This window comes from Strongylocentrotus purpuratus, unplaced genomic scaffold, assembly GCF_000002235.5.
Source record: "Strongylocentrotus purpuratus isolate Spur 01 unplaced genomic scaffold, Spur_5.0 spur5_scaffold_2, whole genome shotgun sequence".
NCBI lineage: Eukaryota > Metazoa > Echinodermata > Echinoidea > Camarodonta > Strongylocentrotidae > Strongylocentrotus > Strongylocentrotus purpuratus.
Window position 1 is genome coordinate 7,807,314 of NW_022145605.1, and position 22,662 is coordinate 7,829,975.

General features: G+C 36.2%; 1 protein-coding gene across 1 annotated transcript in view; it reads left to right on the forward strand.

The window, feature by feature from the left end:
• The first annotated feature begins 1,487 nt into the window (after positions 1 to 1,487).
• Positions 1,488 to 22,662, forward strand: part of LOC100893429 (BAI1-associated protein 3) — a 43,427-nt gene continuing 22,252 nt past the window's right edge. The window contains exons 1-6 of the mRNA XM_030990973.1: positions 1,488 to 2,303; positions 11,164 to 11,247; positions 12,411 to 12,452; positions 16,167 to 16,277; positions 17,646 to 17,705; positions 18,593 to 18,659. Of these exons, the coding sequence (XP_030846833.1) occupies positions 1,488 to 2,303; positions 11,164 to 11,247; positions 12,411 to 12,452; positions 16,167 to 16,277; positions 17,646 to 17,705; positions 18,593 to 18,659 (1,180 nt within the window). The remainder of the gene's footprint in view (positions 2,304 to 11,163; positions 11,248 to 12,410; positions 12,453 to 16,166; positions 16,278 to 17,645; positions 17,706 to 18,592; positions 18,660 to 22,662) is intronic.

The following is a 22,662-nucleotide window of genomic DNA, read 5'->3' on the forward strand; positions in this document are numbered from 1 at the left end:
CTTTCAACTTTAAGAAGTCCTTTCATTCAAGAAACAATTGGAAGATTTGTTCTGTCATGATGTTGGAAGGCAGTGAGGGAGAGGGGGGGGAGATAGTTTTGTTTCTGTATTCCACTTGCAAGTAAACGGTACATTCCTTTGTTGAATAAGCATCTGCACAGTGACGTGTGCTTGAGATAAACACCTTTAGCACTGAAAGTAGAAAGTGAAAAGATCACAGTTATTAGTCAAACATTCAGCCTGGTTTTAATTGCTCGCTGGATTTCTAAGCTGAAATTTCCTTACCTGCATGAGTCGGTGTAGGAATGGACAAAAAAGTAGCTTAAGCCTCCTTGGATGTTGTATGTTCCTTGTCAGGGCCTTTGATAAGGCAACTAGATATTGGCGCTCTGCGAATTTCAGAATTGGGTTGGATTGGATGCTGGACTACTACTTACTGGTGTAGAAATTTCAGGAAGGATATGAATACTGGCAGCTAGAGTATTATATAACCTCTGGCACTGTTAAATACTGTTAGATCATTCAGGAAAGGATTATATGTGGGACATTTCTGGGATCTATCGAAATAGCAAATAATTTCCAATCGTGGAAAAGTTACATGCTCATGCACACATGAAGTTCCGTCGCCTGCAAGCAGTTGATGTGGGAATTGATCTCCATGTATTTGATGGCATGCAACATGTAAGTTAATCAATTGTTATCTTTTTTGTTTTTTGTATTTCATCTTTTTAAATCTGTAACTTAACTCCATGCATGTTATTGGTTTCAGATTCTTTTTTGTTTTTACTTTTTCTTCCATATGTTCCCTTTATTTTTCCTCTCCCTCTCTTTTTCCCTTGCTTCTTTTCTCCTTCTTCTAGTTCTTTTTCTACTCTTATTCTTCTTTTTTTATTTCCTTTTCTGCTCACACCCGGTCCAACTCATTTTACTCCTCAAGGAGAGTTGAACCATCTTATGGCACAGTCACACGGCCACTTACGGTAGCTGCGGATGCTTACGGATAAAAGTCCATAAGCATCCGCAAGGATCCGTATCATCCGTAAACATCCGTATCCATCCGTAATTCAATCCGCAGGATCCGCAGACATACGCAGATCCGCAGCGGAATTTTGAAAATCTCAAAATTTTGCTGCGGATGAAATATACGTAAGCATCCGCAGAATATACGTTATCCATACGTAAAATACGTAACTCATACGTAAGATACGTAAACTCATCCGCAGGATACGTTAGATACGTAACTGATCCGCACACTTTGTCGGGTGTGCGGATGCCTGCGGATACATAGGGGTACGTAAACACTATTACGTAGGAGTTACGTATGTTTAACGTATTTTTGACATATATATTGCGGATCTTACGATAGGACTTGCGGTAATTGCGTATGCTTGCGGATGGGATACGAATATTACGGATGGGATACGGATGTTACGGATTGGATATGTATGTTACGGTTGAGATACGGATAATATGCGGAATTTTTACCTATGTCTTCTTTCATTTCGGCGGATGTCGCCCATGCCAAATGGTCTTCACTTAGGTATGCAACCCTGGATGCTGCCAGCATCCTCATCATTGTCAGTTCTTCAACTGTAGACTTTCACAGGTCACTCAAGATGGAGAGAGAACGCCGCCTTGTGTTGCTGGATTGTTTGATGGCCATCCAACACAATCAGATGCAGATGAAGATCCTGATGGCCAAGATGCAAGCCATCCTTGAAAGGAAAAAAGAGAGGATGTGTTGGGTTCGTCACTGGATCACATTGCGACCACACCAGGGTGCCTATGGTAACCTGATGCACCTGCTACGCAATGAGGATGTTCAGGGCTTCCGCAACTTCACCCGCATCACACCTGCCATGTTTGCCGAAATGGTCACCCGCCTCACTCCTCGCTTACAGAAGTATGATACCTGGTACAGGAAGGCCCTTCCAGTAGGCTTGAAGGTCGCCATCACCATGCGCTACCTTGCCAGTGGGGACTCCTACCACAGCCTGATGTACCTATTCTATGTACCCCACAACACCATCTCACTCTTGGTGTTGGACGTGTGTCAGGCCATCTACGCTGAGTATGGCGAGGAGACCATCAGCAACCCATCTACTCCAGAGGGGTGGAAGGGCATTGCCCAGACCTTCTCCGACCGGTGGAACTTCCACCATTGCCTGGGAGCCTTAGATGGCAAGCACATCCGCATCAAGGCACCCGCGAACTGTGGCTCCCAGTTCTACAACTATAAGGGGTACAACTCGATTGTACTCCTTGCCCTGGTTGATGGCAACTACAAGTTCCGGTGGGTGGAGGTGGGAGCAGGTGGTGCGAGTTCTGATGCCCAGATGTTTTTTACCTCTACGCTTCCTCTTGTCCCTTGCCTTGCCCTTTTTTCCACGTCCCGGCTTGCCACGGTCATCTTTGGGGGGTGGGGGAACCGTCAGCTCTGCCAGGGATGGTCCCTCTTCTTCTACCTTTTGAGCCTCTTCCTCTGCCTGGGGAGGCTGTTGTGGCTGCTCACTCACTGGAGGATTCTTCCTGGTTTTTCTGCTACTTCTTCTGCCAGACATGATGCACACGAAAGTCCAAAAAGATGGAGAAGAAACTGTTGAATAACTGGAACTAGATCTCAGACTTGATGAAATGCGACTGAAGCAAGCTCCGATCCACGTGGGTTTATATGCGGATGGTGCGGACGCCAGAGGAAACCGACATGCGCAGACACGAGCGTAACTTATCCGTATCGTCCGTAAGTCATTCGTATCGTCCGTAAGTCATCCGTAAAATCCGTAAGTCATCCGTAAGTCGTCAGTAATATGTGTCAGCGGGTTGGCAGCGGATGGGTTCATCCGCAGGTTTTACCCGTAACATCCGTAATTCATACGTAACATCCGTAACTAATCCGTATCGTCCGCAGAATATAGGTAACTTTTGCTCAAATTTCCGTATTGGGGTTAAAAATTACGCATTTTCATTATCCAAATATACGCAGGCATCCGCAGGTCCGTAACATGGCCGTGTGACTGTAGCATTACTACAGATACAGATATGTAATTACTGAAATACTTACATGCCAAATGTTGATTGTTGAATCAGGAGGCATTCTCATTATCTCCTTACTAATCCTGTTTAATTGACATCCAATCAGAAGTAATCCTACTCTCTTGAGTGTGTAAATAGGCCTGTCTTCATCAGCTCACGTTTGCCAAATAACCCGCTAAATTAGCCAGTTAATTTGCTTTTTCATCAGCCCGAAGTTGCAAATAGCGGGTTATTTGGTCGAGAAAATATCCCAAGAAATCTTGGTCATGTTTCTGAAATATCCCGCTATTTGGGAAATTTCACGCTAATTTGAGCTCGTCCGAGTTTGATGAGCGTATCTGTCTGGTGGAGACAGTATTTTGAGCTTCGGGATGATATCCTGAGTTTGAAAATAGCGGGTTATTTGGCAAACTTGAGCTGATGAAAACAGGCCTTATGTGACAGTGTGAGAATCCATTATTATTATCAGGATCACTGTTGATATATCCTTTGTTGTTATCTGTAATGTGTGGTTGGGTCTTAGTCTATGAAGTTGGGTTCATGCGACAGTCTGTTTTACTTTACGTTTAGAAATCATGGTTTTAAACGTTGAAGTTAAAGATAAACTTGAGTTCTGGTTAAAAAAAAAAAATTCTCACAGAATCTAACGAAACTTACACTGAATGTTCAAGATTACAAATAAATGTCATGTGCTAAACAATTTTGGAAGAAAATGTATACTGGCTGAGTAATGAGCATAGAAAGATAAGGAAATCAGAGTAGTACTAGCCCCGACACCATGTGTGTTGTCCCATATACATCTGTCTGTGTAAGTGATTGTGACTTTACCAAGACTCTGCCAAATTTACGATGATTTTGATGACTCCAGAACCTTGCATTACACACCATTACTTACATGCTATATGATCAACTTTTCTGATCCATTCCACACCTTTTTTTTTCACAATGCAATCGCATTACCAGAACTCAAGTTTATCTTTAACCTATAGTTGGGGACTGTGCTGATAGCGTGATAAGAGCAGCACAGGGCCCTCATTCGAAAGTTTATGCGGACGGACGGAACTCATTTCAAGAGTATAATAGGCCAGCTTGCAGTTCAAATGTCTGCTTCCAGTGTTTGTAGTTTTTGTAATAAGTGTTGTTTTGGTCCCATGTAAATACTTGTCGTTGTAAGTGGATTGTGGTTTATATTATGGTTTCACAAATGAAAAGTGTATTATTTAAAACTACGATTGTCATCGTTCATAAATAAAACTTGAATGTTTGAGCTCAAACTAGAAATTTCTAAACTGTAATCAAGTGCAAATAGGGTATATTTCACTTTATAAAATGGTTCTGTATCAATGGAATTGTGCATGGCTGGACTGTTGTAATAGGTGAAATAGTTTAAAGAAAATTCCCCAAGATGCTCAATTTATTAAAAAAAAAGCAAACTTAATCCAATATGTTGATTAAATCTACTATTAGCTGTTACTTGAATCTCCTTTGAATTTAATCTCTCAACCCGAAGTTGATAGCTGTCTGAAATGAAATTGTTTACATGTACATACATGTATACAATATGATTATGTTGTTATCTAATACCACAAATCAGTTTTGCTATAGTCCATCTTGGAAGGTTATTAATTCATTGACAATATGCCCTTCTGGGCAAGTAAAGATGTTGCTGGGGCTAGTGGATATTCATTATCCCTAGTTGCTGACAGGACAAGGTCTTTATAGAATTAGAAGAGTGGTTATTATAAGCATGGATCTATTTTGAGACACAAAGATGGACTGATGACGTCAATGCTATATAGCCTAGGCCTATGAAGCCCAATGTAGCAGTGCGTTTGTTATTTATCTATATTTCACCCATAATAATTCTCACTATTGTTTAAATCTACCCATCCTTTGGCATTGTTTATGATTTGATTGACGTGTTCATACATGTATATAGGTCATGAAGTTAATGATATCCCCAAGGCCTGATGCTCAAAGATATAGCAATGATCAAAAAGATTATTAGAGCATTATAGAACCCCACCCCAAAAAACAAAACAAAAAGCAATCAATACTTGTTATTTGTAAACCAGTTTGATCTACATAGCCCAGAAAATGGCTAAATATTGCACAAATAAACTCCTTAAAAAAGTTCTGGAATTCAAGTTTTAGCTTTGACATCTCTCTTGTAAATAATTTATGTTTTATGGTATATACATTTATTTGAAAGGAAGGAAAGAATTATTGTAAATCGAAGAAGAAGAAGGAAATTGAATTGATATTGATTTTCAACTTTGAATTAAATTTTGCATTTATGGGGATGGATGAATGTGGTTGATTGTATTAACCTACAAGTGCACTGTGATTTTCTGTGGACTGGTGCTCACTGCTGACCACCAAGTCAACATGATCCAAGACTGTTTGATCTGTCTTTACAGCCCTATCGCACCACCCAAGACAAACAGATGCACCATAAATGACCACTGAATAATGCAATCAGGAGACAGACAGATCTCAACCTTACATTTGTAGTGGCCAAGATTTTCTTCTTCTTCTTCTCCTTCTTTATCAGTTGAGAATGGATGTTATCTCCAGAAGTGGTTTTGAATGATCTGTAGGTGTCTTGATAAGTGAAGGCTTAAGAGCTAGAGAAAAATATTGTAAACATTGTATAAAAAAATATTGTATAAAGAAATGTACAAGCTCAACAAAGATATATATAGGGAATGTTTGCAAGACTGAAAATTTGTATTTTCCACTCCAGTTTTTAAAACATTAAAACCTGTCTATTATGGCCATTAAAGGAAACAGAGAAAATGACCACTTTAGACAGGTGGCTTTTATCAAGAGGTTGCTGCTCACATATAGGTTTGACTGTATTGCTTGAAAGATTATAATTGACACATTACAAACTAATATACTTGATAGACAATTTACAGAAATTTACAAGAGGAATAAAGCATTTCTTAAACTATTTTAGCTGCGTCACCATCTTAGTAGAAATGTAAATAGACATTTAAAGACCGGAACGGAATTCCTCGGGCTGGTTGAGGTTGTTTGCAAACTCTAGCTACATCCTTCCATAAGACACCATCACACAAGACTGAAGTCATAAGCTATTTTAGGGTGACCATAGATCGTAATCTTTTAAGATCAGAAGAAATCGCTAGAGTCGGGTGATCTTAACACTTACTCGATGAATGGTAGTTTGATGGCTGATGCACGGCAATCAGGAACATGATAGATCAAGATGATTTTGTTAGTTGGTTGCAGATAAGAGGGAAAAGCTTGTTTGAAGAGCAGCAAGTCTTTTTATAGAAAGAAGAGGAGAGCTAGGCACAGGATTTGCAGAGAAGATCTTTCAGATTTTACAAAAATTCTGCAGTTTGGTTGAAAACCGTACATCTTATGAGTAATTTGCTTGATTGATATTAACTGCCAGAAGTTTGAGAAACCATCTGTCCAAAGCAGTAGTTTGAGGAAAAAGGAATATTTTTGTGCTCAAAAGATATGTTCTAAATTCATATCGAAGGACATCAAAGGAAGATGGTATTATAGGTCTTACTCGCTGTTACTGAAGATGCTGTATGGCTGCCTGTTCACCACCTTAACTGTTATTCACTTCAACCAGTAGATCTAAAGCTTGCGGGAGAACCCACTGTACATGCTTTTCATAGAAGAAATAGAACCATTGTAAAAGCACTTTTCATTTCATGACTGACATGGATGGCAAAGTTTGGACCTGGAAGGCTGCAACTTGAAATTGAAACAATTTTGGAATCTTATTCCTGAGTAACTACTTGAATAAGAACTGTTTGACTCTCAACCCGTTTATGGGTAAAAAATTGACATAGTTACAGGGGATTGGCAAATTAAGAGACTAAATCCAGGCAAAACTTTTGATGTAGGTATAGCTCAAGAAAGCATCAAGTTGGTCTATTATTGTTCTGCCATTGACTATGGATGTGGAATAATCATAAAATAAACTCATTTGAAAGTTTTAACAACAAAGCAACGGAGATCGGAAGCAGAGCGTTGTGTGTGTCATTCTATTATTGTTGTACAATGGTGGGCAGCCTTTTACAAGGCCTTGGTCAAAGCATATCCCAAAAATAGTTCCAAGTATACACTGTACTCTGACTTAGAAGTGCCAATTTGTTTCTGGGCCGGTGAATATAGACATGCAGTGAACCTGAAGTATTTTTTGTTATCATTTTATTGAAGGACACAGCAAGAGAAACACCATGGTGAGTAAATTGAGTGCTACATCTAAATTGCTACAGTACTTCATATAAAAGCAGTTATTGTTGCAGTACCACTGCCGAGATTGATTAATTTTTGTGGCCTTATGAATTGAATTTCTGTGTTTTGTTTTAAAATGCATCATGTCGCTGAATGAATAATAGTCTACGACGCCATGATTGGAAATTCAATAGAAGTTTCACTCTGTGGATACTGGATAGGAAAGTATTCAATATTTCTCACTTAATCTGACAGCGTAATGTGATTTGAGAGATATTCTACAGGTAAAGGTACCATCATCGTCACTGTACATTTCCCCCATTGCACCAGTGTACCTGTTCCTTGGATTATTATAGGAGAATTATGTAATGTTGTTGGATCACTATCTGTACCATGGCAACTGTGCTTCACCAAAATCAATTGGATACTGTAAGCAGCTCTCGCAATTGTGTAATCATCTTTACCTTTCATTACCATTAGTAACATTATTTCCATAATTTACATCACTGTAGCAGTCATTATCATCATCATCATCATCATCATCATCATCATCATCATCATCATCATCATTATCATCATTATCATCATCGTCACCCAAGAAGTTCTGGATGCATTGACTCCTTGCACGATACATTGCATCCAATACTGGATTGGGACAATCTAAAATTAAGAGTGAATGTTGTGGCGTAGTGACTCGAGAAGAAGAAGAAGAAGATCATCATTAAGATCACCACCTCTGTTTAAATCATCACCATCATTGTTTTTATTTCTATCACTGGTAGCATCATCATCATGGAAGACCACCAAATTGGTGATATGTGCCACCCTGTATAAATATCAGAAATAAATAAATAAATAAATAAAAATCATAGTCATTTTAATCAATTCATCATATTATCGTCATCATTATAATCATTATCCTTTATTATTTTTGTAAATATCTATAGTATCTCCATTGTTGTACCCTTCTCAATAATGTAAATATCACTACAGATATGGTTTTTAAACATGAATATGATATTTTTGCCATTTTTTTATTTTACACTCGTGTATGAGTAATACTTTACTTTCCCACAGTGTTTTGATAACAAAAATTTAAAAGACATGTTAAACATTGAAAAACCATCAAAAGAAGTATGTAGTGTGGGATGATTCCCAATTTCTGATGATTTTAATCGAAGATCAAAAGATATTTTGTATTAAAAAAATGTATACATGTAGCATTTAAATGTCTGTAACCTCTAGATAAAATGTTCTTGTCGGAGAGACTTGTGTAACATTGAACAATATTATTGTAGTTGCTCTCCCTCTTTCAAGTAAGCTACTATACAGACTCTAAAATATTCTAAACATTTGATCTGTATATTTTTCAAATAAAGCAAATCATCTCTGTTAATTTCAAGCCTTGTAAGCTTTATTATGAATATAAATGACATTTTGTTTGCGTGGAAAATGATAAATTTCTGTTTGCTCATTCTTTTGCCCTGAGGGTCTACATGAACAGGAGATTTGAATGGAAAGTATTTGTCAAGAATGTGTGACAAAAAGATTCATAGTTCATACTTTTGAATCAGGCTTTGAATGGTGTTCTATTAAAGACCCTGTCGGTAGTGAAAAATGAAGTAGATGAATCATATATACAATGAAAGCTTATAATAGCCATATATTACAATAATTTCAATTATATGCTATTTTAGTGTCTGCCAGAGGAGTAATAGCTCTCTGATAACTCGAAATCTAAAGCTTTGAAAATCGGAACTGAAAGGGTGAATACTTTCAATCTTTTATATTTGTATTCATTCAGCTTTCCATTGATATGGAGCCTTGATTTTATGAAAGAAGATTTGAATTGAGCAGAAATAATGTTGAAAGACTGGTTTTTTAACAAGGTTATTTTTTAATTCATGTAGAAGCTTTGTTCATAGCAAGTTTCTGTCTCCCCCTTTAATACAAATTGTGAAAACAAAATGATGTTTCATAGACGATGATTCTGTAGGTATTCAATAAATACTTCAATTGTTGTTGTACCATGATATATCATACTATTATAAATGAGTTTCATTTATACAAGGAATAGAAACAGAATTTAAGTTGACACAGTGTTTACATTGTGTAGTATGAACTAGATCTGCACTAAACTTCCTCTTGTCTGCCTAGATCTATGCTTCCCAAATTTTGCCTGAGCGTTTTCACATTTTTTTCTTTCTCATTCTTATTTTTTGTTTAACTTGTCAAAGTGGGTTTGGAACTCTGCCTCCCTCAAGTAGTCCTGCTAATCACTTAATGCCACAGTCACATTGGCAAGACCAACACCAAACCCATAATAGACCAAACAACAAATATTTTCAGCTAGTCCAAGGTCTATGTTCATTGTCCCATGCATACATCACAAACTATTATAGAGTTTGACCCAAATTGACATCTAATGTGTCTTTCACTTCATATATGGTCTGATAAAAGCTCTGAATTAATTGATTACAATGATCAGACACTAGAAATATTAAATGTGGTCTTTGTATATGCTCTTTCCTAAATGGTCCAGATATTGCCATTTATCAGTTCCTATAACTTCTGTGTAACTGTTTTTTCTTTCAAGTACAGTTGTGTGACTAGTGCCATTGCACTTAGGGTCATAAATTGGGGAGTGTTCTTGGTGAAATTAGTTTTTACCTGCCAAAAAATTGAGTACATGCACACCGTTATTTGTCTAAAATACACATATCTGACAGGATAGTAATTGCTTTGTTTGGAAGATTGCAAAGGCAAACATTCAGAAGTTAAATTTGATATAAGTCTGAAGTATTTACAAAGACACCACTATCAATTGGACTCTTCCCAACAGACAATCATCTAGCTGGTCCACATTGCCACAACAGCATTGTGAAAGATGTTTATTTTTAGCTGAATGCAATTTATGAAATAGAAAAATGGCCGGAAATGGTCCATGACTTGACGTTTACTGATGGTCCTATCTGGGAATCACTCATCTTTGTTTGGATGTGTATTTTTTTAGGTGGGCGTTTGTGATTTTCTAATAAAAAAGTAGGCGATGACACTTACATGTACATGCTTGTACTCAGTGTCTTGTGTGTTTCCTTACTACCATGGTAATAGAATCTGTTGAGATAGTGGAAGGCTATCAATTTGTGTATACACGCAGTTTGCTGAAGGAGGTTCTCATATATATATTCATTAATTTTATCAAGTGTTTGAGTTGAAGTAACTTTCCAATTTGAACACAAAAAAAGAGTTGTGAATTCATTTGTGTTACTGCCTCTGGAGTGTGGAGTGCATTTTATCCTTACCGGGTATTTCCTGTGTGATATGGGGATCTCGCTTGATAATATGTCTCCGTTCTCAACTAGTTTGAAGAAATTTGTGAGTTTCTCTTTTTATGAGTTCTGTATGGAGTTTTTAATTTTTTAAATTTTATATCAGGGATGTCAGTTCTCAATTTTTTACCTGATTAGTGATTTCAGACCCTTTAACCCTTCCGTTTCAGAACTTTTCAGCACATACGTGTATGTGGAGCGAAAATGAGTTTATGAATGTACAGTGTATGTGCAAAATTTCTGATCAGAGGGCTCTGTGGTTTCCTTTCTATAGTATGAGTGATAAAATTGACGCCCCCATTTTGTACACACATAATGGGGTAAATAAAACGCTGTAAGTTACAAAATTCATATTTGACAAGAAATATGACAGTAATTTTGCTAATAATGAATGTTTTGCCACCATACTTGTAGGAAAGTTTTCAATTATGATTATGGCCCTTATACAATTTTTGAGATTTTTCGCCATACAAATCCCTGCAAGGCCCTTAAATCGTGTCGCATATTTGTACTGTACATACTTTCTTCATATTTATTACAATCTGATGAATATCTCTTGTTGTTCTTTATGCAGGTAAGACATACGTTGAAGCGCGCGTCAAACGCGATGGTTAGACCGCCTTCTATACACCTGATAGAGGTTAAAATTACCACTGAGGTAAGTTTCAATGAAAGCTACATGAATATGTAAAGCAAATCTTAGGATGTGGTAAAATATTTTTAGTTATGAGAGTTTTTAAATTGATTGAAATAAAATATTATCAGTGTAATAAGGAATAAATTTTATCATGGACATATTGCAGAAAAACACTAGCTCTACTATGCTTAGATATATAGGCTGTTGTGAAGGTATTTTTAATAAATTCTTCCTCAATGTCAACCTGGGTTCCAAATGAAAGGAAACTCCTTCACTGTGAAAGTTCTATTTCCTGTATATTTGTGTCTTGTCATGTTACTTCTTATTACTTCTCTTCCTTGTTTTCTAAATGGGCATGTCCAAGCTAGGTCATTCCCTGTCCAAGAGGCTGTTCACACCGGCAGAGATAGCGCGCGCTAGACCGCGCTATCTCTGCGGTTTGGAAGGTACAACGTCGTTTCGGTCCGCCCAACAGAGAGCCACGGCGAGCCAAAATGATGTGCCACTGGAGCACCTCTTGGGGGTGGTTCACGAGAGATAGCGCGGTCTAGCGCGCGCTAAAAAAAAGGGGGTGCTACGATAGACCGCGCTATCTCATTGCGGTGTGAACAGCCTTCAATATATACTATAAGGTGTTAGTGTAGATTAGTTTAGTTTAGTTTAATTAACAATAGTTTATTTTAATCGAGGGCTGCAATAATTTCAAGCATCATGCTTACGCTGTATCCCTCCTATATCATGTTAATTGTAAACATGAGTAATGTTCTCCTATGTATTTATGTTCTATACTATATGAGTATCATGTATTGTACCTTGAAACATAAATTATATCACACTGATGGACATTACGTATGTTTAAAATATGTATGTTTAAAATATGTTATAGAAACCAATAAATCAAATCAAATCAAATCAAATACATTTCCCAATTATCTTGACATCCAAGAACATAATGAACCCTGAAACTACCGGTATTATTTGTCTTGATATTTTTACTACTGGTACCTGCCAGGTACTCCATATATGCAGTAGGGCTATTAATATGAACTTAACCTACCAGTAATAATAAGGTATACTAAAACCTTTGATGCAGTTGGGACAAAATACTTGAGACTTGCCCAACTATTCTGTGTTTGTGCTGCATCGATCATGATATAACTGGATTATCTTATGTTTTTGTACAGGGGGAGGTAGAAACAGTACTGCCAATAACAGCGGATGAAGAGGTAAACCATATGATTTGTTTTTGTATTATACAACATTTGCTCCAGCGACAATTGCTCCGAGCTTATTTCCACAAAGATAAAGGTTTATACAGTAGTTAGAGTTGCGGTTGGGTTTTAGGTGAAGTTTAGGGTTAGGATAGAGTGTTTGGTCGCTGCTCAAAGTTATGAAGTCGGTTATTGTAGGAAATTGATCGCGGAGCAATTGTCACAGTAGCATGTGTTGTACAATCTAATATTTGAATTTCATTCCTTTCCTTCTTTTGTAGAAAAGCTCAAGTCAAAGCAGTAGCAGTAGTTCATATCAGTTTCAGGTCTATCATCATCTTTGACAGCTAGTTTTTCATCTTTGTTTGTTTTTCATTTGCTCTTGTTATTCATTTAGAGTATATCTATTTTGTTGACCAATTTTTTTACAAGGATAATCAAATATATGGGGAAAAAAGGCGTATTTAGCTTTGCATTGAGCATCACACAGAGAAATGCTGGGTTTGAAGGGCCATTTCTATTTGACCCAAATAATCCCATTTGACTGATATCAAGACCAATAAAATATAATTAAATAACTGTAGCTTTTTCATACATTGATCTCCTGAAAATGATTTTGGAAGAGGGATTGATTTACCAACGTAAGACTGCTGGGTATGTTCTAGTGAATATAGGGTAGTTTGTTTCTGTGAATGCTCAAAGAGCTAAATATACGCTTATATTTAGAGCCCCTATTTAAACCCTTATGCATGCCAAAAGGCCAAAGGTAATGTTTGGTGGAAATGTTTTTAAAAGTTTGCCAAATAGGGGATCATTTTGAACTCCACTAATTATCATGTGTTTCACCTTTGAATATGAAGTGATGAACGTCACTTGGGTGTACACTGAACAGCAAATCACTGGGATATTCATTGTGAAGTTCTCACAAAGACCAATGGTCAACTCGAGTGACAAGATCATTTTATTTCCTGGTATGGTACGAGAGAGAGCTTTACACCACAAGGAAGAAACCTTCCAAGTGAGTGATTTTTTTTACCAAATAAAGACAGATGAAATGCTGATCGGATTAGGAAGATTGGGAGGATTAGCTCTTCTCGCTTCAGCTACAATACCTGCATATATTGTGGGCAAAAAAACCTGAAATGACTCTCAAAGCCCCGAGCTCTGAAGTGTTGGGAGCCCTACAAATTTGATGGCAAAATTTCACTTAAATTATATCATAATGTAAAAGAGGATGTCATTTAAAACACATTTCTGCAAGGATTTTCAAAACAAATGTGTTTGCAGTCAAATATTTATGAAAAAAATACAAATTTAGGTTTCTGCATATACAGAAAACCCAAATTCTTTTATCAATATTTGTCTTCAAGCACATTTTTTTTTTTGGGGGGGGGGGGCGGAGGGGGGAGAATCTTTGCAGAAGTGTGTCTTAAATAAATGACATCCTCTTTCACATTATGATACAATTGAAGTGAAATTTTGCCATTACATTTTTGGTGAATTTGGGGCTCCCAACACTTAAGAGGGGCTTTAAAATAGATGGAGAAACTTCCTTGAAGATTTGAATGTAGATGTGAATAAAGTGTGGACAAAAAAAATTAAATTACAATTTAAATATTGCTTATGTTACTCATTTTCATTATGTTGCTTTTAAAGCTTAACCAGCTTAACTCTATTGTGTACCAGCACTTTCATGTGCTGCCTGCACCTGCTCTTTAATTGGCATGCATGTACAGTTGGTACGTGTACCTGCACTTCTCACAAACTTCAAGCATGCTACAATGAATTGCCGGAAGTGAATGTGTATGAACAAAACAGGACATGCATTATTCTAATTGTTATTGATGTTATTTTAATGGGTGTCAATGCAATGTGTTGTAAGTGTAACATGTGAACTCAATAAATAGTATTGAAAAAGGATATGTACCGCTTTGTGAAAATACTGGGAATTGATCTGGGTTCTCAAGCAGAAAGTATTTTTACTTTTTCTTTCTCTTTGAGGATATTTCAACAAGCAATGATTCAATGGCTAGATATAGAAACATTAAGAATGAAAACATATTTGCTTTTGTATTTTTTCAAAGAAATGAAGAATTTGTAACGGTTATCTTATAGATGTTGAAGGTTCACCTCTATATGCATATAAGTACCACCCCTACACACACACCAAACTACTGCTACTTTCGTCAATATTTGACTAATTTGATAAATTCTGTTTATATTTGTGTCACCAGTTGAAAAGAGAGAAAGTCTATTGTATAAACCTTCATATGGGTCAATTTTTAGGATGTGTTCCGATATTTGTTCAGGCTGTGATCGATAGCCAGTACATATATCACATTTGTGGTTGTTTTTCATCGGTGACAAAATAAAGTAATGAAATTGGGCTTCCTAGTGTCATACAGAGTTGGAGGAGTTTGGGCTCAAGGTCCCTTTAGAAGAAGAAGAAGAAAAAGAATGAGGGAAGAAGAGGAGGAGGAGGATAAGGAAGAGAAGAACAACAAATAGAAGAGTTAAAAGAAGTAAGAGGATGAGGATGAGAAGAAGAAGAAGAAAGTGGTCAATAAAGGTATATACCGTAACAACAACAACAACAAATTTTTTAAAAAGACCAGGTTATGAAATAGCACATGTTTATTAAAAATGGAATTTAATTGGGTGTAACGTGAAACAGAAAGAGAAATCAGCATGTAGGATTGCATGGCCTGTTGTATTTGTGCAAGCATGTGTATGACCACCAGTATAGCTAATTGTTAGTGGCAGCGTATTGAAAAGAAATCACTAACTTTTTATCGAAAGGCTTTTGAAATCAAATGACTCAATCGTCCACTTACTATTATGGAGCTGGAGGATGAGCTAATAGTGCTGGTAGGGTTCACTGTGTACTGTTGTCAAGGCATATATAGACAGCCAAATAATTCAGTCATACCGCTGAAGCCGACTCCAAACCAACCGTTAACTTGGCGTTCAGTGTGAGATTTTTCGTTCAGTTTGTTATTGTCATGATTGTTGGTGTGATAAGAAGGGGTTAATTGCAGCTTTTTTTAGCCACTGTCCTGCAGTGCATTGCCTGAAGTTTGTATTGTTATTTGTAAGTCATCTCCAACCCTTGAACAATTGATTTTGATGTATCTAGCTGTGCAAATATTTATTTAATCATGAATATGCATGAGATATGAAAGAGCATGTCTCATCATGCACACTGAGGTTATTCTTAGTGTTGACTCAATTTATTCACAATGTTGATTTATATCTCATATCTCGTGCTCTATAGTTGTCCATTCCATATTTCGTTGCAAGGTGTAATTCATTGTTCAGCTAGAGAGTTATATTGCCATAAACTGTAATATCTCTGCCGTGCTATGTCCAGCCAAGTGAATTAGTTATAAACTTCTCTAAGTGAAACAGCACATTTAACCAGAGTAAGCCTATTTTGTTGGGGCTTTGATAGTAATAGACCAGATTATACAAAAGTTAATTGATGTTTCAGTACAGAAAAAGCTGTTGATGTATACCTGACACACCACTGAATGTTTCAACTCCCAAAGTTTCTTGCTACGATCATGGCTATCATTGACACTTTGAAAAAATTCATGACGTGAAAACTTCTGGTTTTAAGAGTGCGTTATTGTGGGAATTGAATCAACGCTCACTCATGTACTTCACTCTTATATGTTTATTCATTTACATGATCCTTTTGTTATTGATGTTGTTGCTATTGTTATTTAGATGGAGTTCAAGGAATTCTACTCTGCCGTTCTGCAGACCCTCCTTCACCCTCTGGGAAAGGTAGACGGCATGAAATTCAACCCTCTGGAACTTGTTGGACATCTGCAGAGGGTGAGTGAGCAAAAATATTTTCAAGAAAATTGGATCTGCAGGTACTGTAAATACTTTCTTTAGAGTCCTCTTACACGCTCTCTTCTAGGTGATCCATCATTTACTGCTTGTGCATCGAGATTGTGAATTGGTCTTCCCCAAATCCTTAATTGCTCTTGTCACCAGTTATCCACTTTTAGAACTCAACTAAAGACATACATATTTCAGATTGCTTACAATTAGTCACTGCCTTTTTTGTCTTTCCCAGTAAGAATCATGGACAGACATTTTGGTAGTTTTTCAGTCTCATCAGCGCCTATGATTAGGCATCTAGATATTGGCGCTTTATAAATTCCTGGATTGGATTGGATATATAACAATTCAATTTGTTAATTCTTGTGTTTCTTGGCATGTTTGAATCTGTATCAACGTTATGATATATATATATAGTTCATTCATTTGGGGGGATCAGTAGAGATTGAAAGATTTTTAATCCTTTCAATGATATATTCAAAAGTTACTTTATTGTTGAATACCTTGTGGGGGTAAATATTGGATTGGGAAGTTTAATAGGAAAAGCAAACACAAAAGCATATCTGACTGCGCATGCATGAAAGTAGGATTGATAACATATATACCGGCCCAAACCTGTGTAATAATTCATAAGTAATTCTTGTTAACACCATAGTTAATTGAAAGTCAGAATGGCCTTGCAGCATGCAACTAATGAATATTGCGGTCTTAAGAGCTACTTCAAATGACCTTTGAACTGTATTATGACTCAGAATACAGACTACATGTAGGCTATTGTATTATGGACTGTTTTTTGTGGACAACAAGTCGGCAAAGAGAAGTGGTTAAGAAATTTGACCTCTATTTTCTGATTAAATGTTTGTCAATTTGACCGTAATTGTAACACACTCAAATAAGTTTTAGTGATGGCCTAGTTCATCTCATATCATGGAGAATTTTGATAACTGCAGAAAACTTATTAATTATTGCTATCTTCTCAGCATGAATCATCTGAAACACTGCATGATTAACTTGAAATGAGAAATTTATTTAATTTGTAACATCTATGTATATGAACCTTGTTTCTGTCTATGTATTTTGTCTATGAATGCAAATGGTTATATGCATAAGAAGAAGGAAAAAAAATCTATGTTGTCATGAGATGAAGAGAAATTTGCCTTTCTAACTTTTTTACCAATGTTTTATTACATTTGTTGAAAGTCATTTAGAGAGAGAGAGAGAGAGAGAGAGAGATAAAAGAAGAATGAAAAAGGGAGGGATGATGTATTTTGTAATGGCACTGGCAAATATGCTTTTGGGTTGTGTCATGACATAATAGTCACTGTCAGTTATCCATCTTCTTTTTGTCTCTTCCAGATATTCCATGTTCCTAATGCATCCCACAGTACACTAGTGAAGGAGGAGGTCAACAGAAGAGTGAGTATTAATTATCTGTGAAAAATAGGGTACCCGGTAGGTAAAATGGAGACTGGAAATGAACATTAGAGAGGATAATATGGTATTGAAATATGTATTCTCCCTTTCTACTACAGTCAAACCTTTCTATAGCAACCGCCCAAGGGAAACACAAAAAGTGGTCTTTGTAGATGGGTGGTCTTTGTAGACAGGTTCCTTTAGTACATGTTTCAATAAGAAACCATTTTCAAGGGAAACAAAAAATGTGCTTGTTGTAGACAGGTGGTCACTAAAGCAGGTTTGACTGTATCTCCTTGTCAATTGTGCTTAAATCTATTTATGTATATGTAATGAACACGCTTCTTTTGATATTGACCAAACTGATTTAGACATACAATAATACAAAGAAATCTTTGGTTAGAATTCACAAGTGAGTTCCACTCAAAACCGTGACTTAGTTGCATTTACTAAAACGATAACATCATTTTTTAGAATACTACCCCTTGTCACATAGAACTGTGAAACATGTTCTATTTAGTTTAATGTGCTATTTCTATTTCATGTTTAATTCTTGACTTATCTTAGTCTTATACTTTTATTTTTCTTTCGTTATCCCCTCATTTTTGTATCTAAATGATTAATTGTCTCCATTTCTGCTGTTGTATGCATATTTGGTTGTGTTTTTATTTTATAAGATGTTATCTTCTTTATCCTCTTTCTATTATATTTTGTTATTAACATGGTTGTTATTTGTTATATGTACTGTATTATTTCATATGTATGTATCTATGCACAGACTTGTGGAAGTACAGCTAATGTCTGAGGCAAGGCCGGGTCTCTGGCTGTGCTGAAATGAAATCAAATGAAAGTAAATTTTAAAAGAGAGATGTTATTTTGCCCATTCCCAGCCGGATCGTTTCTTTCTGAGGGTGACTGTTGTGGAAGCTAAGGATATCAAGGGAATGGATCCTAATGGTGAGTTACTTATCAGTTTGAAGTCATACTGTACTAGACGCTCTACCACAAAATCCCCTCTAGTACTATCTCAGGTCAGCTGTAGCAGTATGGTCCCGTAAATTGCTGCTTCTGTAGCTGCACTGTTGGTTCTCACAGAAGAAAAAATATCTAATTGCTGTTTTATATTTGTGTCATAATTTTGGACTTGAGACTTTACCCTTGGACGCACAGCCTTTTGACTACATGTAATTAACCACATCTAACACATTCCAGAAGAGATTTTATCGTGTACTTTACGATATTACATAGCAAACAAAAGTTGAGTACCAGAGGCTATCAAAAACATATGTAAAGTGAAAACACTGTACATATCATCTGTTGAGAGCCAGAACAGCGTTTTTGAACTCATAGAGGTGCTGTGGACGAGTGGATAAAGTCGCCGGACTGTGGATCACAAGGTCCGTGGTTCAAGTCCCGCCGCAGCACTAATGTCCTTTGGCAAGACATTGATCTACATTTGCCACTCTCCACCCAGGTGTTAAATGGGTACCCGGTAGGATGCGAAAGCTAATGTGGTTAGATTAGCAAGTGTGCGCATGTAAAAATGACGCCTGGCTGGAATGCTCCCCAGGGAGTGGAGAATGTGCATACATTGTGTGCGGGTGAGCCTGAATCCAATGACCGGGGTAATAATATACTTATCTGTAAAGCGCTTTGTGAGGGCCTCCGGTCCTGAAAAGCGCTATATAAGAATGAGCTATTATTATTATTATTATTATATCACTATACATATAGGGAATGCCCTTCCAGCTCCTTACAGATCAATTATACATATATTATAAGATATTAAAAATGTGTGATTTTCTCAGTACAACAAGCAAAAATTACATAAATGCACTGGCATATAGAGTTTGAAATAATAAGAGGAGGGTATTGCTTGATAAAAACACAGGAAATTGTTAACAACATTAATCAATTACAGTAGGCTTGCTGTTGCACCATATGAGAGAGGGGGAGGATTGGGGAGTCCTGAAAAGGACTCTCAGTATTCTTTCTTATCAATTAATTTGTTTATGAATAATGTAGTTGTTCTAATTTTGTTTTATCTCTTATACGAATCTGTCTTATTCAAGCTACAAGCTCAAGCAACTTGATAGGTTTTGCAGGAAATGTTCTTTTGAGCCTATGAAGTCATACCATTTTGAAAACACCATCAGCATATTGTCTTTGTCATACACATGCTCTTTGTTGATTTCATTTTCTGTTGTGAAATGAGGGTAGGTTCAGTGCATTTATTGAATCTAAACTAGGTAATATTTTGTTGCTAAGCAACATAACTGAACATCAGGCACTATTGTGCTGTACAAATTTCCCACAATTGATTTGAAACAGTAATCAAATATTTTGGGCGGAATTTATAGATACGAAAGTTTGTGTGCGGTGCCTAAAAATAAACGTAACCATTGGCGTCACAAGTGTATTTACCATCTTTGGCACGTTCCTCCCTTATCTTCAGTCATCTTCATACTAGCCTTGAGTCAATGTACAGTTTATGCCGAGTTGTATATTTCATAGATTGTTTAGACAGATGCGCATTCAACAAAACGTGAGCTGCACTTTGTATGTTTGCCACCACATCACAATGTCAACATTCCAACTTTGTGTTAAGCAGAAAAAGAGGGAGGACAAAAAAAGGAATTAGTAAAGTAACCTCATGTCTGAAGATTTATCCAAGAAAATGATTGACATATATCAAAATTCAGGTGTGTTATCATCCCTCTTTCAACATATTGTTAATTTATTTTTATTTTTTTGTTTGTGAGCCTGTCATTATCTGAGTACCGGTACTAGTAATATTACTGTGTATTATTTTTACTGAGAAGGATTACTGTACTGTAACAAAGCCCTGGAAAACGTCCAATAGAGTATTTAAGTTCCCTCGATGAAATCACACCTTTTCATCTTTTCACCAAAGAGCTGCCAGTAACACAAAAACTTTTAACATTATAAAGATTTGTTTGTCCTTTTTTGTCATTTTCATCAAACGCGGAAAGTCCCAAGTCCAAAAGACTATCTATTATTGGGCATTAAAATTGATACCGGTACTCTCTCCAACAAAGCTCTGGGGAAAAAAAATGAAAGGAATGTTTCTATAAAACTACTCTTTTCGAATTTTTAAAACTCTTTCATGGTAAATCAGGGAGCTGCCAATTACATACACACGCACACGTACACACACACACACAATTACTTTTGCTATTATTTTTTTTCTTCATTTTTATCACCTTGAAAGTAGGAAGAAGAAGAAGTAGTCTAAGAGTAGTAACTAAGAAAAGTGAGTATATCATCTGAACAACAGAGCTTTCCCAATCACTCATGTAGCTTTTTGATAATTCTATATCATATCATAAATCATTGCTGATTGAAATCTGACATATGATCTCTAAAGCTGCCAATATATATCATGTGTGAATTCATTTCTTAGTCATGCTGTTTCAGAAAATATCATAATTATATTCTTTCACCAAATGTAACATGTTCTGATCATCATGCAAGACATTTTTACTTTTTAGTTTGAACACTAGAAAAGAAAAATTGAAACTTTCATTTATGTTTGATATTGATCACTTGATAAAATTATCAAAGTCTCTCAAAAAACATTCGACTACATCAAAAAATGATTTCCAGTGTTTCAGGTGAGAAGTACACAAAGGTTCATTTTAATGGTTACCAATACAATTTTTGCTAATTTGTTATTCTACTGTCATAATAAGGATGATTAAGTTTTGGAAAGGTATTTCATGTCTTTTTGTAACTCTCTAACAATTATAAAGAAAATGAAGATAAACCTATCCTTATTAAGAAGGAAAACATAAAGAGAAATATACCATTATTTCATCATCAAGTACACTTAAAACTCCTTCAAATTCATTAAACACAATGGCCCGATTTCATAAAGGAGGTTTAGATTTAACCCATGGTTTAAACCTGTATTACATAACCCATGGTTTAAAATTAGCACAAAATAAGCGAAACACAGTCAAGAGGTCCAATATTAGACGCATGCAAGGCAAGGTACGCTTATTTTGTGCTAATTTTTCAACCTTGGGTTATGTAAATGAAGGTTTAAACCATGGGTTAAATGTAAACCTCCTTTGTGAATTTGGGCCTATAGCAATACATCCCCACCCCATGATATCAGCATATTGATAGGTCAGCAGCCATGTTTTTGATTGATCTCTGTAATACATACATGTTTTCATTTATATTGTATATTTGTTATCTACATTTCCTGCCTAGTGGTACCTCTCTGTATAAATCTTGTATACAAGTACATACATATATTCAAATAAATCAATATCATGTATTTATCAAACATATTTCTTACTAGTACATTGACTACATTTGACTGAAACTTCTTTTCTTTTTTTGAAGGAATACATTAACTATCATCTTGCATGACCTGATGAGATATGTACAGAAAAAAACATTTAAAGTAAAATTTGCATAGCAATCCGTAAGAAGACATCAATGGCATGTTAGAAATTATGAAATAAAACTGCTAGTGGAAATTAGTAAAGCAGTCTTTAAAACAGGTCTGTAGAGGTACAGTGAATATAAAATACTCCTGGACAGAGAAAAAAAAAGTGGTTGCTGTCAAATTGTGGTCTTTCTTTACATGTTCACATATCACCTTTATCACTTTGGTTGCTTTCATTGCCTCTCTGCCAGGTCATTCGTTTGCCAAACGTCCATATTTGCACAAACAATAGGCAACGATTGAATTGCTTTGTGGAAGTTTGTGCAACACAGTGGTTTTGCAAACTTACCCATTTCGTGTTTTGATTAGCTCCATGACAACCCTCTTAACACTGGTACAGATTAAACTTGCACTTGATTACAGTTGAATGATATTCAAGCCTTTTGGTTTATCTATCCCATGATAAATACACTGTGACACATGGAGATTAATTGTGTGGCAAATGAAGAGTGAATAAAGATTTCTATGAAAAGCAAACAC